This window comes from Dama dama, chromosome 18, assembly GCF_033118175.1.
Source record: "Dama dama isolate Ldn47 chromosome 18, ASM3311817v1, whole genome shotgun sequence".
NCBI classification, from domain to species: domain Eukaryota; kingdom Metazoa; phylum Chordata; class Mammalia; order Artiodactyla; family Cervidae; genus Dama; species Dama dama.
The window spans coordinates 58,162,298-58,178,092 of NC_083698.1; the positions used below are offsets into that span (position 1 = coordinate 58,162,298).

General features: G+C 49.2%; 1 protein-coding gene across 5 annotated transcripts in view; it reads right to left on the reverse strand.

Annotated features, from left to right (window-relative positions):
* Window positions 1-377: 377 nt before the first annotated feature.
* EEPD1 (endonuclease/exonuclease/phosphatase family domain containing 1) overlaps window positions 378-15,795 on the reverse strand; it is a 125,237-nt gene continuing 109,819 nt past the window's right edge. For 2 of the 5 annotated variants that reach the window (XM_061165375.1, XM_061165374.1), the window contains exons 4-8: window positions 15,062-15,172; window positions 12,049-12,183; window positions 9,731-9,869; window positions 4,828-5,022; window positions 378-1,020 (exon numbers count right to left, since the gene is read on the reverse strand). In XM_061165375.1, the coding sequence (XP_061021358.1) occupies window positions 821-1,020; window positions 4,828-5,022; window positions 9,731-9,869; window positions 12,049-12,183; window positions 15,062-15,172 (780 nt within the window). In that variant the 3' untranslated portion in view covers window positions 378-820. Of the gene's footprint in view, window positions 1,021-4,827; window positions 5,023-8,661; window positions 8,774-8,883; window positions 8,969-9,730; window positions 9,870-12,048; window positions 12,184-15,061; window positions 15,173-15,795 lie in introns of those variants that run through there. The other 3 variants (XR_009696680.1, XR_009696681.1, XM_061165376.1) reach the window with 3 other exon arrangements.

Below are 15,795 nucleotides of genomic sequence, written 5' to 3' on the forward strand. Positions count from 1 at the left end.
AGATGGAGGCTCTGGGTGGGGAATGCCTGGGGAACTGAAAGTGAACTGAACTGAGCGGGGAAGGAGGAAAGATCATTCAAATGGTTCTTCAAAGTGATAGATGGTCCGGCAAAGGGGTCAGAGGATGAAGCACTGGATGGGAGGGAGGAGACAATCTAAAGATTGGACAGAGGTCTCCGGGGGTCAGTGAGGGTGTGACGGGTACCTCTGCGTGATCTCAAGGTGAGGATGCAAAAGGAACTCCCAGGGTTAGGGGTGCCGTGTGCAGGACCCTGCAGGCCAGAGCCTCTGCCCTTCCCCACCCCGCCCAAGACATCAGAACAGGCACGAAACCCACCCAGGACCGGGGACTGCCCCCAGGCTCTCACTGCAGCCAGGCAGGCTCATCTCTGTTTATTTTTTTCAAAACAAAACTAAAAACCATCACTCAAAATATTTGAGGAGAGTGCTCAAGTTAAAAGCTTTTCACAGGATTTGCAGTCAGAACATCGCAGACTGGTGGTCAGGAACGAGAGCTCGGCCTCCAGCCTCCACTGCTGTTCCCCGTGAGCTGCAGTCCAGGCACTGGGGTGATGACCCCCGGTGGCTGAGGCTGGCAGCATCCACAGATCAGAGACGTTCCAGTTCTGGTCAGACCATCCAGCACCTCGAGGGCCTGCTGGGTTCCCTCCCCCATAAGAGTCCAGAAACTCTGTGAGGAAGGCAGCCAGGTCACAGCCCAAGCACTGTCTGCTGTCAGGGCAGGCGGTTCCGGCTCTGCATCTTCACGGGGAAGGGCGAACTCCCCAGGGGCAAGGGGTGGAACGCCTATTCGGTGTCATCATCGCTCGTGTTTAATGATGGCTTCACTCCGCTCCAGGGTGAGCCCGTTGCCGTTCCGAGTGCCCTCCTTCCTGCTCCAGTCCTTCTCCGTGTAGAACTCCGCAAGCACGGGGCAGTGTTCAGAAGCCACTCCGCCCCAAGACCAGTTATCTGGAATCCAAGGGTTCGTGAGGCCTTCTCTCACTACAGCCCAGTGGCCTGGAGGCAGAGAGAAGACAGACCCAGAGGTCAGGATGCGGGGTGGGTGGAGGCCAACACTGTACATAGTCTGCAAGCCTGGGCTCCCTGAAGAGACCCCTCAGTCACCTGGCTTGCCTGTGCAAATCAGCTGTCTCAGCCCATTGGATTTCCCAGACAAGTGAGGGTTTGCCAAGGAGGCGCTGAAACTACCCTGGGTCCAGGTCTCCTGCCCATTCACACACCTCCTGGCCCCCATGCCGTCCTTACTTTGAAACACTTGCAATCTGACCAGCGAGGGTAAGTGTTCAACACAGGGACACAGGTCCCACAAAGGTGTCCAAAGTGAAGGTCCTATTTCACAAAGCAAAGCTGCAAAGGCAGGTGGGAAAGGAGAAAGTTCTACAAAAAGGGTAAAGAAGAGAAAGTTACAGAAGTTTATGATAGTAAAGGTATTTTTAAAGTCAAGATTTAGAAACATGTGAAACTCAAGGTGTGTTTAAGAAACAGTGGAAGAGTCACAGAAGGAAGGATGGAGCAGTTAGAAGCATGGCCGTGGCCCTCAGTGAGAACTGTCCCAGATAATCAAACGGACCCAGGCCTGAACTCTGGTGGCTTCCCTAGTGGCTGAGAGGGTGAAGAATCTATCTGCCTGTAATCAGGAGACCTGGGTTCAATCCCTGGGTTGGGAAGATCCCCTGGAGAAGGGAATGGCAAACCCACTCCAGTATTCTTGCTTAGAGAATTCCATGGACAGAGGAGTCTGGCAGGCTACAGTCCACGGGCTTGCAAAGAGTTGGACAAGACTAAGCAACTAACTGTGGAAAATTCTTAAAGAGATGGGCATACCAGACCACCTGACCTGCCTCCTGAAAAATCTGTATGCAGGTCAGGAAGCAACAATTAGAACAGGACATGGAACAACAGACTGGTTCCAAATTGGGAAAGGAGTACGTCAAGGCTGTATATTGTCACCCTGCTTATTTAACTTCTATGCAGAGTAGTCAGTCAGTTAGTCAGTTCAGTCACGTCCGACTCTTTGTGACCCCATGAATCGCGCAGCACGCCAGGCTTCCCTGTCCATCACAAACTCCCGGAGTTTACTCAAACTTATGCCCATCGAGTTGGTGATGCCATTCAGCCATCTCATCCTCTGTCATCCCCTTCTCCTCCTGCCTTCAATATTTCCCAGCATCAGGGTCTTTTCCAATGAGTCAACTCTTTGCATGAGGTGGCCAAAGTACTGGAGTTTCAGCTTCAGCGTCAGTCCTTCCAGTGAATACCCAGGACTGATCTCCTTTAGGATGAACTGGTTGGATCTTCTTGCAGTCCAAGGGACTCTCAAGAGTCTTCTCCAACACCACAGTTCAAAAGCATCAACTTTTCAGCATTCAGCTTTCTTCACAGTCCAACTCTCACATCCACAGAGTACATCATGAGAAATGCTGGGCTGGAGGAAGCACAAGCTGGAATCAAGATTTCTGGGAGAAATATCAATAACAGATATGCAGATGACACCACCCTTATGGCAGAAAGCTAAGAACAACTAAAGAGCCTCTTGATGAAAGTGAAAGAGGAGAGTGAAAAAATTGACTTAAAAGTCAACATCCAGAAAACTAAGATCATGGCATCCAGTCCCATCACTTCATGGCAAATAGATGGGGAAGCAATGGAAACAGTGACAGACTTTATTTTTTGGCCTCCAAAATCACTGCAGATGGTGATTGCAGCCATGAAATTAAAAGATGCTTGCTCCTTGGAAGAAAAGTTATGACCAACCTAGACAGCATATTAAAAAGCAGAGAAATTACTTTGTCATCAAAGGTCTGTATAGTCAAACTATGGTTTTTCCAGTAGTCATGTATGGATGTGAGAGTTGGACCATAAAGAATTGATGCTTTTGAAGTGTGGTGTTGGAGAAGACTCTTGAGAGCCCGTTGGACTGCAAGGAGATCCAACCAGTCCATCCTAAAGGAGATCAGTCCTGGGTGTTCACTGGAAGGACTGATGCTGAAGCTGAAACTCCAATACTTTGGCCACCTGATTCAAAGAACTGACTCATCTGAAAAGACCTCGATGCTGGGAAATATTGAAGGCAGGAGGAGAAGGGGATGACGGAGGATGAGATGGTTGGATGGCATTGCTGACTCAATGGACATGAGTTTGAGCAAACTCTGGGAGTTGGTGATGGGCAGGGAGGCCTGGCGTGCTGCGATTCATGGGGTTGCAAAGAGTCGGACATGACTGAGCAACTGAACTGACCTAAACTGAGCAACTAACACCTTCACTTTCAGGCCTGGGTTCTGTTGTGAGTTCTGCTGCCCAGGCAACAGTCCCACAATGGGGGCCACTGCTCCCTGCACCTCACTTTCTACAGCTGAAGAGCAAGGGGCAGATGCAATGGTTTCTAACTTTCCTCCAGCCCCGTCTGCTCAAGCACTCCAGCACCACCTCCCACTGCCACCGACCTCTGTCTGGCCAGTGGTGCATTTCTGCAAACTGCGTCTTGCCCAGTCTCATGACTGACACTCCCTCTGAGACCCACTTTCTTCATCCTTTGTATTTTCCTATGACACAGTCCAACAGCACACTGGTGCCCGGGACTGGAAACTCTAGTCCTGAGGATCCAAGTCTTGGCTGCACGTCCTGGTCTCACAGTGGGACTCCACCATTGGTACTTAAATTTTTTTTTTAACGTTTCTCTGAAGTATAATCTGCAACTATTTGTGTTTAGTAAGGGCTTCTCTGGTGACTCAGACGGTAAAGAATCTGCCTGCAGTGCAGGAGACGGGTTCGAACCCTGGGTCAGGAAGATTCCTTGGAGAAGGGAATGGCTACCCACTCCAGTATTCTTGCCTGGAAAATCACATGGACAGAGGAGCCTGCTGGGCTACAGTCCCTGGGGTCACAAAGATCGGACATGACTACAACTGATCAACTGACACTTTTCAAACTTTTGGTTCTTATCTTACTCTTCTTATCTTACATCCAAAGACCCTACTGCCGCGTCTGTATTTTTATGAATGTTTCATGACCCAAGGTCTGCTCAGCAAGTGACTGGTTTTGGGGGAGTGCTTTTCAGTGCTGAGGTTACCCACCACACCCTGGTCTGGCAGAGTCCTGCCTAAAGCCCTTCCACATCCTAGAGTGATGCCAGGTGACATGTCAGCTCACCCCCAGCTGCTGCTCTTCAGGGTGCTGATGGCATTGGTAAATCTCAGGCCACAACACACTGCCTGAGCATGACAGGGCTCGAGAAGTGTTTGCTGAAGGACTAAGTATCGTTAAAATGAGGCTAAGTCGGGGCTTTCCGGGTGGCCAGTGGATAAGAATCCACCTGCCAATGCAAGGGACATGGGTTTGAATTCCTGTCAAGTCGTGGGGCAACTACGCCCGTGTACTACAACTATCGAGCCCACGCTCTAGCGCCCGTGAACCGCACCGCTGAAGCCCACGTGCCCTGGAACCCATGCTCTACAATGAGAAGCCCACGCACCACAACTAGAAAGTGGCCCCTACTCAGTGCAACTAGAGAAAGTTCGCAGCAAGGACCCAGTGCTGCCAGTCGATAACCAGGTCTGGCCGGGACGCATTTGCTTTGTCCCTGATGTAGGTCAGTGAATGCCTTTTAATTAGTTTTCAGAACCCCTTCACTCTCAAAAGTGGCTCTGTGTGAATGATAATTATACAGCCACCTGAACGGTAACCTGGTAAATGCCCGCAGAGGAGGGAAGGGCACTCCTGCCTCTCGCTCAAACCAGACAGTCGTGAACTGCCAGCTCAGGCAGGTGACTCTCACCCTGTTTCTGAACAGCACACATGCTTTACCTGTGAAAACCTTCTTTAAGCTTTTACTGATCCAGATGTTGTCCAGAGTCTTCGAGCCTTGAGGATTCTTGGTGCTGATGTTGGTAAAGGTGTGTGCGGGGATCAGGTGGTGGAATTTTTCTTTCCTCAAGATATCATAGTCACTGCTGTCCGGCCCCTGGCCAAAATCCCCTAAAACTATCACGTCTTTTTCTCCTAGAAGTAGAAGAAAGAAATTCAGAAGTGTAAGAGGTGGTGGGGAGTTAGCCCAACACTGACCACCACTCATTTAAGTAGGATCGTGACTGTCTGATCTGACTCACCAGGGTTCGGACTGTGGCATGGTTCTTATTCTCCCAATTTTCCCAAGTGCTCTGTGCAATACCTCCTCACCGCACCCCCGGCCCCGCAAGCTTTCAGAGTAGTTCAGTGACACATTTGGTTGGTGTCATGTCAACATCACCTCTGTTCTGGATCATGGGTTCTGAATCTCATAGCACGAAAAGACCCTAAGGTTCTTGCCCAGATTGTTAACAAAAGCTCAACAAACATTTATTGAGCACAGAAGGAAGCCCGAGTGAAGACACAGGAAGAAGACAGTCATCTACAAGCCGAGGAGAGGCCTCAGAAGAAACCGCCCCTGCCAACACCTTGATCATGGACTTTCCAGCCTTCAGGACTGTAAGAAAATAAATGCCTATTACTTAAGCCATCCAGTCTGTGGTAGTTTGTTATGGAACCCCAGCACACTAATATAGGGCAAAATACTTTAAAGTATTTTCAACATCTCTCTCAAACTCAAGTTTGATTTACAAGAGTAAGTGGGATAGTTATGAAGTATTTTCCAAAGTGAGGAGACATTCAGAAAGGACAGTGGGCCCCAGCTTGGCTCCCTGGGATTCCCGTCCACTGCCTGACCATCACTTCCTGTCTCGAAGTTCCCCTCAGGGGAGCCACACACAGGGAGAAACATTGCAAGAAAAGCTTCAAGGAAAGCAGTTCATAACCAAGGGCCAAATGCACCTGAGACACTCAGCAAATCTTCGGGGACACAAATATGCGTCAACAATGGCTAGAGATGAAGAAATCTAAAGTGAAATGACACAAGCCACCAGCAGAGGGCACTCATGTTCTGCATATGACACCCTCTTCCGTGGGGTCCTGAGGGAGGGAAGGGGATAGAAGGAAGTCTTTCCTGCAGCCATTGTGTGACCAACAAGAGAGGCAACTGTGACCCTCATGCTAGATCCTAACAACCCTGGCACCCAAAGCGGGGCGAGCCCAACGAAGCTGGTCGTGAGAAATCAGTGAGAACTTCCAACAGGAAAGTCAATTTATGAATAATACTAATAACAACTCCTACGTGGCCAGTGTTAATGACCCTCCGCTGAGTCGTCACCGTGTGCCGGGGACCTCTTGCAGGTGAGAAGCTGAGGCTCTGACCAAAGCCACCAAGCCAGCCCTCAAATCCAGGACTCTTTACACAGAGCTAGGATGGAAAAGCCCCACACGCTTGAGAACAGAGTCTGCTGCCTGGCAGACATAAGATAAACACGCACGGAAGAAATGGTGAACAAAGCATGAGGAAAACTGCAGAATTAAGGTGCAACGTATTTTTTAAAAGGAATGAATAGAAAGATGCTACCTTTGTTAAATTTCAAGGAAAACAGGAAAGACTGAGACAGAAGGTTTCCATATAATGAGAGGTTTTCATTAGGATACAAACATGAAACATTTGAACCAAAAAAAGACAGCTCTGGGGGTTTTCCTGGCAGCTCAGTGGTAAAGAATCCACTGACCAATGCAAGAGACATGGGTTCAATCCCTGGTCTGGGATGATCCCACGTGCCACAGGACAACTAAGCCCGTTTACCACAGCCATTAAGCCTACACTCTAGAGCCCAAAAGCCACAGCTGATGAAGACTGCACATCCTACAGCCTGTGCTCCACAACAAGAGAAGCCACTGCAAAGAGAAGCCTTTGTACTGCAACTAGAGAGTAGCCCTCGCTCACTGCAACTAGAGAAAGCCCATGTGCCACAATAAAGACTCAGCACTGAAAAAAAAAAAAAAATATATATATATATATATATTTTTTTTTTTTTTTAAAGAAAAGAAAATTCTAAACCCAGGAGAGATGCTGGTGTCAGGTGTCAATAAACCAAGCTCTGTGTAACTTCAGGAATGAAAATAATGGCTCATTTTGAATTGGACTGTCCAGGTTTCTTACAACTGAGCTACTTTGGTTAAAGCAGTTTGGTGATGACATGGAGACACTCCCTGCCTCTGACAACCCACAGACGTGCAGGGCCCTAAATTCTCCTAGGAAGCTGTCCACCAGGGTGGGCTCCACAGTTATCCTCTGAGATTCTAGGAGTTAGGGCTTCCCAGGTGGCCCTAGTGGTAAATAACCTGCCTGCCAATGCAGGAGACCCAGAAGACGCGGGTTTGATCCCTGGGTCAGGAAGATCCCCTGGAGGAGGGCATGGCAATCCACTCCAGTATTCTTGCCTGGAGAATCCCATGGCCAGAGGAGCCGCCTGGCAGGCTACAGTCCCTGGGGCTGTAAAGAATCAGACACTACTGAGCACACACATTTTCCAGGAGTGAAGGGAGAATGTTTGGGGCTGACTTCCTCAGAGTCCTAGATTTATAAAATGCCGGTGACAACAGCAGGAGCCAGGCCCCACTGGGGGTGTCTTACTCTGATGCCAAGCATGACCCTGCCTTGTTTGACTCTTGCTGAGTTCACAGAGCAGGCCCTGGGGGGGTGGGCAGTCTGAATGAAGAAAATTCTATCAGTGGATGGGCACCCCACCCTCAGCCCTCACTGACGTCAATCAATCTGGGTGCACATTCCAGACAAAGGTGGAAAGGCCCAGAGTTTGCTAATCAAATCGACTCTGTTTGCTCTGATAGAAAGAAGCCTGTGGAATAAAGGTTCAGTCTTTGTTTGAGCCAAACCACCTCTGCTCATTGATTTACCCAAGCTGCCCCTTGGGCAGGTTGCAGCACTTCCTGATTCCTTGGCTCTGCCGTGTCACTAGTTAACAACAGGTTGGATGTTAGTTACACGCAGGGGGACACAGGGACATGAGTTACTGTCCTTACCTGGGCATGTCAAGGCTGACAAATACCTGATCCCTACCTGAACATCAGAAAAGACAGCAAGGGCCTAAAAGACAGCAATGGTTATCAGAGAAGTGAGAGACTGGCATATTCCCTTCCTCCTCTGTATAAAGGAAAAGCTTGAAATCAAGAACAACAGAAATATCCACAGATTTAAAAGCTATCAAGTCATCCTTCATAATGGGTTTAGAGACTAGCCGTGGGTGAACAATCTCCCACATAGTTGCCCCTTGGATGAAGTATCTTGACTTAAACATCTTTCTGACTTTTTTTTTTTTAGCCCAAAGGCTCATAATTTAAGGAAAACGCTGGTCACAGCACATCCTGGTTTGAAATGTAAGCTGTACATCAATGTTCATAAAAGCATTATCCATAACAGCCAAAAGATGAAAACAAGTGTCCAAGTGTCCGTTGACTGACAAATGGAATAGTATTTGGCCATAAAAATGAAAGGAAATTCTGATGTATACTACAAGCCATAAAGACATAATGTAAGTGAAATAAACTGGCCAAAAAGGGACAAATATTGTAAGGTTCCACTTAGATGAGATGCCTAGAGTGGCCAAGTTCATAGAAACAAAGTAGAAAGGTGACTGTCAGAGTCTGGAAGGGAAGGGAATTTGTGTTTAATGGGCACAGAGTTTTAGTTTGGGAAGATGAAAAAGTTCTAGAGATGGCTGGTGGTAATGGTTATAAAGTAATGTAAATACACTTAAAACCACTGACCTGTAACTTTAAAATGGTTAAGATGGTAAGTCTCATGTCACGATAAAACTCTTCAACTCTTCAAAATGAACTATCTTTGAACTATCTTTGTAGCCAAATCTTCATAAGTCACCTTGTAGGGGGCCAATTTAACAAGGGAAAAAAGGCTTAGCAAGCTAGGAATATGGATTAAGACTCTAGAATACAGAAGAGAACTGCAGGCCTCCAGCTGTGAAACCTCACCTGGAGAAGCTCAGTGCTCTGAAAAACCAAGCCAAGCTGAACACACCCCAGTCTTTATAGCTGTGTCAACTTTCAACTCTTCCTCCTTGAAAACCACACACAGAAAATGTTTGGTATTATTGGGGGCAGAGCTGGAAAGCACAGAGCCCACCTGTCTTCTGAAGTCCCGCTCTTTTCAGTGTTCTCTTCATCCCCCTGGCATGTTTTTGAGTCAATTCATGTCCGCTGAGCCCCTACTATATGCTGGGTCCTTCATCAGATGTCCACCTAGCCCTGGGCACCCTGTGAGCCCCTGAAGAGTGGTGACCTCCCAGACATCCTACAGCCATTTGAAGGAGCTAAGATTCAAGTCCAGTGTTTCTGTCAGTGTCAGGGCTCTGCCAGCAAGATCTGCAATCCACCAGGAATAAAAGGATTCATCAGGACTCCCCCACTCCCCTAGTCACCAACTCTCTTTCACAAGAAAAGCAGGCACACATCTTCAGGAGACACCATCACCGGAGCACACGGGGTCAGTGGAGCCCATGATGAGGGTCACAGGGGAGGGTATCATCACTCAGTTTCTCCTTCTCCCAATGCTGTCCATCCAAGAGAGGCTGGAGAGCCAAAAAACCCCCACCGTGGAACCCACATGCCAGACCCACAGAGACAGCTGTGAGCGTGCCCACGGCACTGGGCTTCCCAGGATGCAGGAGGTATAGCGGTTTCCTGTACATCACTCAGTATGCATCACTGCCCACGGGACAGCCAGCCTAAGGGAGGGGAGAGACGCCGGGAAGGGGCACCCCTCACCTATCCTGCAGAAGTGGGAGCTGCTAGCCCAGCCGTACAGAAAGATGGTCCCTACCTTTCAGGGTTTCCTGCAAGGTCTGTGTGAAGCTAGCCCAGCGATGGCTGTCACCGTGATTCTTGCTCAGGTTCTCACCCCCTGGGAGGGTCAGGGTCGCCAGGTGAAGGTTCACCAGCATCAAGTCATGACTTCCTACCTGGGCAAGATGAAACAAGGCACCAGAGACAGGTTGAGATGCTCTCATTGTCTGCGTCCATTACCTCCAACCCCGAAGCAGCTTCGCGAACAACCCTGATGATAGGAAATGCACACGAGGCAGCTCACCCTGGTGGAAAGGGAGGCAGCTATCGTAAGAGCTTCCTGAGGCCCTTGCAGGACCGAGGCCTCTCTTGTCCTGTCACGGGGACCCCCTACATTGCACCCCTTTACTCCTCCTTAGGGCCTGGAAAATCAGGCACATCTAGAAATGTCAATTTTTTGTTGTTTTTTTTTCCTTCTGAGCAACTATAAAGGGGACATCATCTTTATATGATGTTAGCAGCTGGTTGTTAATGAAGACCTGGGGCTCTCCCTACAGGGCCAGCCTGTCACCCCCGACCCCTGCCAGGATTTGCAGCTGGGCCCCGCCTCCTTCCCCACTTCCCCACATCCCACCCACCCCTATGCGCTCCCCTCCCCCCTAGAGATCACGGTGCCTGATGCTCAGTGATTTCAAACATGAAGAATAAAAGCTGGCTGAGCCCTGGTAGCACAGGCTATGCCCCTCCTGCATCCCCAGAGCAGGGGCAGAATCGTGACATCAGAGTCAGTCTCCTGGGCACCAAAGCACTGCTCAGTGGCTCTGGGTTTGGCAACCCCACCCTTCTGTTTGTCATGGCAACAAACACTAACATCTGCCAGGAAGCGGGGGTGTGCAGAGGGCACCCCCAAGTGGGGGCTGCCAGTTTCCTCTGACAGAGGTGACCCCAGTTTGCCATCGCCACCGCCCCGCCGGAGAGCTCTCTCTGCAGCCGTGGCTCTGACCTCAAGGGAGACACCTTCCGGCCATGGGCAAGGAAACCCTGCCTGGGGAGAGGAGCCACGTCTCTGTCCCCACAACCTGCCTGGCCTAGGATGTGACACGAAGCACAGTGGCCTCATACCTGTCCAGGGGATCACTTCCTTCAAAGGATTTGAGCCAATAATTCACAATCTGAGAGCATTTCTTAATGATCTTTAAAACCAGCCCACCTCTGAGAGACACTAGCTGGTTCTGCCTGTTGCCTTGCTTGGCCAAAGCCAGTGCAGCCACTTCACATAGAAAAGGGACCTGGGGAGGAGGGTTCAGGGGTGATCCCTGGCTGACTGACACATCAGTACCAAAGCACAATCCACAGACACCCCGGGTTGTGTGTATGCACATGGAACGCCAGCATCTCTGCAGCTTTGCGAGTGAGGAGAGGGCGAGTGTGGGCTAGACCCCCAACCACAGTCAGCACAGCCGCCAGCTCACGGGCAGCCCCAGCCCGGAGCTGCCAGAGAGAAACTGCTGAGGTCTGCGGCAACCCTCTGGCTCCAGAACTGCTCTGGAGCATATAGGAGGGGGTGTCCCAGACGCCCGGCAGCTAGCTTGCTGGGCTCTGGGACAAGGGACCACTCTCGCCCAACCCTGTGACTTCTGAGGGGAAAGGCCAACTGCTGACTTGGTGATCTGTTTTGGCTGCTGCCTTTTCCTCCTTCCTGATGCCCAATTTCTGACTGTTTGCTGTGCATGAATATTTCCCAGGGCATCCAGGGGAATCGGAGAGACAGCTCAGGTCGGTCTGCTTGCTGCTCCCAAATTCTGGAGAGAGAGAGCTCGTCTGGAGGTGTCAGTGGCCCCACCACCCAGAAGCTCCTTCTGGGCCCCTGCCAAGCCCCAATGACCCCTGGAGGGCTCCCTAGTAAGAGAATGGTGTCCTCAGAGCAGTTCAGCTGTCCTCTAATCCAGAGATTCCAAAACACCCAGCTTCCTTACCCAGCGCTGTGAGCACTGATGAAGCGCAGGAGGTGATTCTGGAAACCAGGCATTGTGTGTGTCTGGAGCAGGGTCCAGGAAACCCTGATTTTGAGAAAATCTCTCTAGGTGATTCTGCTGCTTATCAGGTTTGGGAAGCAGCCATTTGACCTCCTTCCCGCCCAGAGGTCCAAGTTACCAGAGCTATGATCTCCCCCAAATTCCTCTCCTTCCTGCTATGGACAAGTTCCCAGTTGAGGGAACCCCGACTGTGTGTGCTGACCCAGCCCTGAGAGAGAATCAAACCCAGGCAAAAAGCTGAGCTCCTCTGGCTCACAGTTCAAAGTAGGCTTTTCTCCTTTTCAGAAGGAGTGGCCCCGCACAGCAATAGGAGCGATACCTTGAACCTCGCGAGGTACGGGCTGGGGCACGCCGGCTTTCCATGCCCGTTGCTGGGCGAACTCTCCTGCCAGGCGGCATCTCTCAGCTCCACCCCGGCCGCCGTGTCCCACAGGAACCCTGCAAACCCGGCACCCTGCGGGAGAAGAAGAGGTGTTAGTGTGCAGAGAGGTCTGTCTGGTGGGGTGCTCAGCCCCGAGCTGGGAGCAGCAGGCAAGGCCAGGAGGAGACAGAGGGAAAGCTGCAGACTCTACACTGGGTCTGGGGGTGACCTGCGGGGTCACTGGGTGACCAGGGGCTGTTTCTGAGACAAAAGCATATCCCTAAACCACAGCATGGTCCTCCTTGTCCCCCCAACAAATTTCCCAGACCAGCAGTTTCAGAGGGGTTCACACAGCTGGGGTGCCTGGGCTCTTCTTTAGAAGGGGCATGTTGCAGGGAAGATCCCAGACTAGGCACAGGATTATCTTTTTAATCATCACATCCCATAGGATGGCCACTCACATGCCCATCTGTCATGTGAAGACTCAGCTGCTCAGAGAGGTTAAGTAACTTCCCTGAAACCCCACAGTTGGTAAATGGCAATGCTGAGGATCAAATACAAGACTCCAAGAGGTGGCTTTGGTTACTGAGCAGCTGCCAGCTTCCAGCTCAGCACCGCCTGCTGCCTCATGGGTACCCTGCCAGGCACTGGCCCATGTCTGCTAAACAAGCATTCAATGCACAGTAGCTTTTAAAATTCTATAGCCACTCTGTGAGTTGAGGGAGGAGCTGTTGATCCCATTTTACAGAAGAAGGAGTTGAGGCTGAGCGATCTGAGAGGCAGCCACACACTGTTACCCAGTGGCCTTGACACCCGACCTGGAGTAGGTTTACCTGACTTGAAAATCTCCAACAGGCTCCGTCAGGCTCAGTCAAGGTCCTGGGCTTGCAAAGAGTGAAAGAGGCCAGGTTTCTGGGTCTAGTTTTCTCACCATGAACATCTAGTATGTAGCACAGTGCCTGACACACAGTAACTTTTCTAATAATTTGCTGAACAGATAAACAGTGTTAAATGGACTATAAATGTCCTGTGAACCTATATATATACGTGTGTAAAGTGCCTTTTTAAAAAATGTGTGAAAGTGTTAGTCGCTCAGTTGTGTTTGACTCTTTTTGACCCCAAGGACTATATCTCACCAGGCTCCTCTGTCCATGGAATTCTCCAGGCAAGAATACTGGAGTGGGTAGCCACGCCCTTCTCTAGGGGATCTTCCCGACCCAGGGATTGAACCTGGGTCTCCCGCATTGTAGGCCGATTCTTTACCATCTGAGCCATTAAAAACATTTTTTAAATGACTTTTATATATTTATTTATGGCTCTGCTGGGTCTTCATTGCTACACCAGCTTTTCTCCAGTTGTGGCAAGTGGGGGCTAGTTGCAGTGTGTGCATTTCTCACTGCAGTGGCTTCTCTTCTTGCAGAGCAAGGGCTCTAGAGGGCTTCAGTCATTGCTGCATGTGGGATCAGTAGTTGTGTTTCCTGGGCTCTAGAGCACAGACTCAATAGTCATGGTGTGGGCTGAGTTGCTCCGCAGCATGTGGGATCTTATCGGACCAGGGATGGCACCCCTGTCTCCTGCACTGGCAGGCAGATTCTTTTCCAATGAGCTACCAGGGAAGCCCCCCAGCCCTGTTTTTTAAGTTTATTTTTATTTTACTTTTGGCTGCACCGTGCAGCCTGTGGGAACACAGTTCTCTGACCAGGATTGAACCCGGGCTCCTGGCAGGGAGAGTGTAGAGTCCTAACCACTGGACCACTAGGGAAGTCCCCTGTTAGTATTATTTCTATGATAACTGAGAAGGGACAGTCATGGGCTGGAGTGGTAAAGGCCAGATACCTTCCAATTATCCTGTATTTCCAGCCTCCTGGCTACCCCCTGCAGTAATCACTTACACCCCAAACCCGGAGAAATAAGATTTACAGCACACTTTAAAGTAGGAGCTAAAAAGAAAGCTTATTGTCAATAAGTGACTGGATACTTTTAATCCAGTAAACATTACAATTTTAAAGGTCCCAGATCTCCATATCACTCAGATAAGTATTTATATCATGTGTGTTTATAAGCATATTAGGTATACTAGAGATACAAACGGGCTTTCCACATGGCTCAGTGGTAAAGAATCCGCCTGCCAATGCAAAGCCACAGGAGATGTGGGTTTGATCCCTGGGTTGGGAAGATCCCTTGGAGAAGGGAATGGCAACCCACTCCACTATTCTTGCCAGGATGATCCCAGGGACAGAGGAGCCTGGTGGGCTACAGTCCAAGGGTCACGAAGAGTCAGACAGAATTGACATGCACACAGCACCAACACCTAGAGATAAAAATATAACATCTGCATTTATAGGAAAATTTTGTAATCCACTCATAATTAACTATCAGGAGCCTTTTTTTAAAATCTAAAACTCTACCGATGTTGAATATTTCAAGTGAGTAAAAACTGGTCTTGAATATATGTAGGAGTGAAAATATATACATAGAGATATTTACCTAAACCCATATGGGCAATACTAGTGAGAGAAAATTCAAAACTAAAATCTGCTGAACGTTTCCACAGACCATTTCCATATGCACAATTCTTACCACTAAAGCGAATATTTCATGTATGAATTAAGTGAATCTGAAGTTCTCAGTCAATGAACAATGGGCTCTCTACAAACTTGGCAGAGGCTGGAACCGTGGAGAAGGGATTAGAACGACAAAGGACAGAAATACCCCGTTTGCTGCCTTGGCTCCAGACAGGATTTCTCCTCTCCTCCCAACACCCAAGTTCCCATTTCTGTCTGGGCAGCAGGCCATTCCTGATCCAAACAGGAAATAAGAACCAGGGCATTTTGCAACAAATGGCAAAGAGCTAAAAAATGGGCAGAAATACAACATTACATCAAGGATGTTGGCAAAGGAAAGGTTTTAAACGTCTGTGATTGGAAAAAAGAAAATGGAAAGAAAATTCCCGTTCTGCAGGTGAGGGTACCTTTTGGAGCTGAGTCGAGGGTGCCTCTGAAACAACGGCCTTCCAGCATCCCCGGGGCCCTTTCCACTTGCGGATGTTGGGCAGGATTGGCTGGTTTAGCTCCGTACAGAACTGTGAAGACAGAGAATGCGTCGGTCTGTGTTCCCGCCTAAAGCAGTTCCTGCTGCAGGCAGCCTGACAAGCCAGAAAATGCGGGATCCTGACTCCTCAGCCTGATTCAGACACGTGTCAGACCTCGTCCTTGTGTTCTTAGAAGCCAGGGTTTATGAAGATCAGGATGACAAAACAAGTCTCGAAAATTAAAAAACAAACTGTCTGCCGGTGAAATATACAATTATCACCTAGAGAATTTTAGCTTAGAGCAAACCATTCTCTTTGTAGCAATCCACCACAAATAGTTCAAAAGCAGTTGTCAGAATCTTTTTAATCCTTGAAAATATCAGTGGTTAAGGTCCCAGGAGAGTCTAGAACAGTATCAAGTGCAGAGGGAAGAACATGGATACATGGTACTTTTCCACCCCTGTTAGAGGCACAAAAATAGACCTCCAGAAAGTAGTCAATAATTGTGAAATAACTTTGAATAGTGACAGGTGGTCACTAGATTTAATGTCGCGGTCATTTCATAATGTATAAAATTACCAGATCACTATGTTGTACATCTGAGACTAATACAATATTGTAAATCAATTATACTTCAATTTAAAAAAAAGTACCAACTGACCCTCCCTTCACCA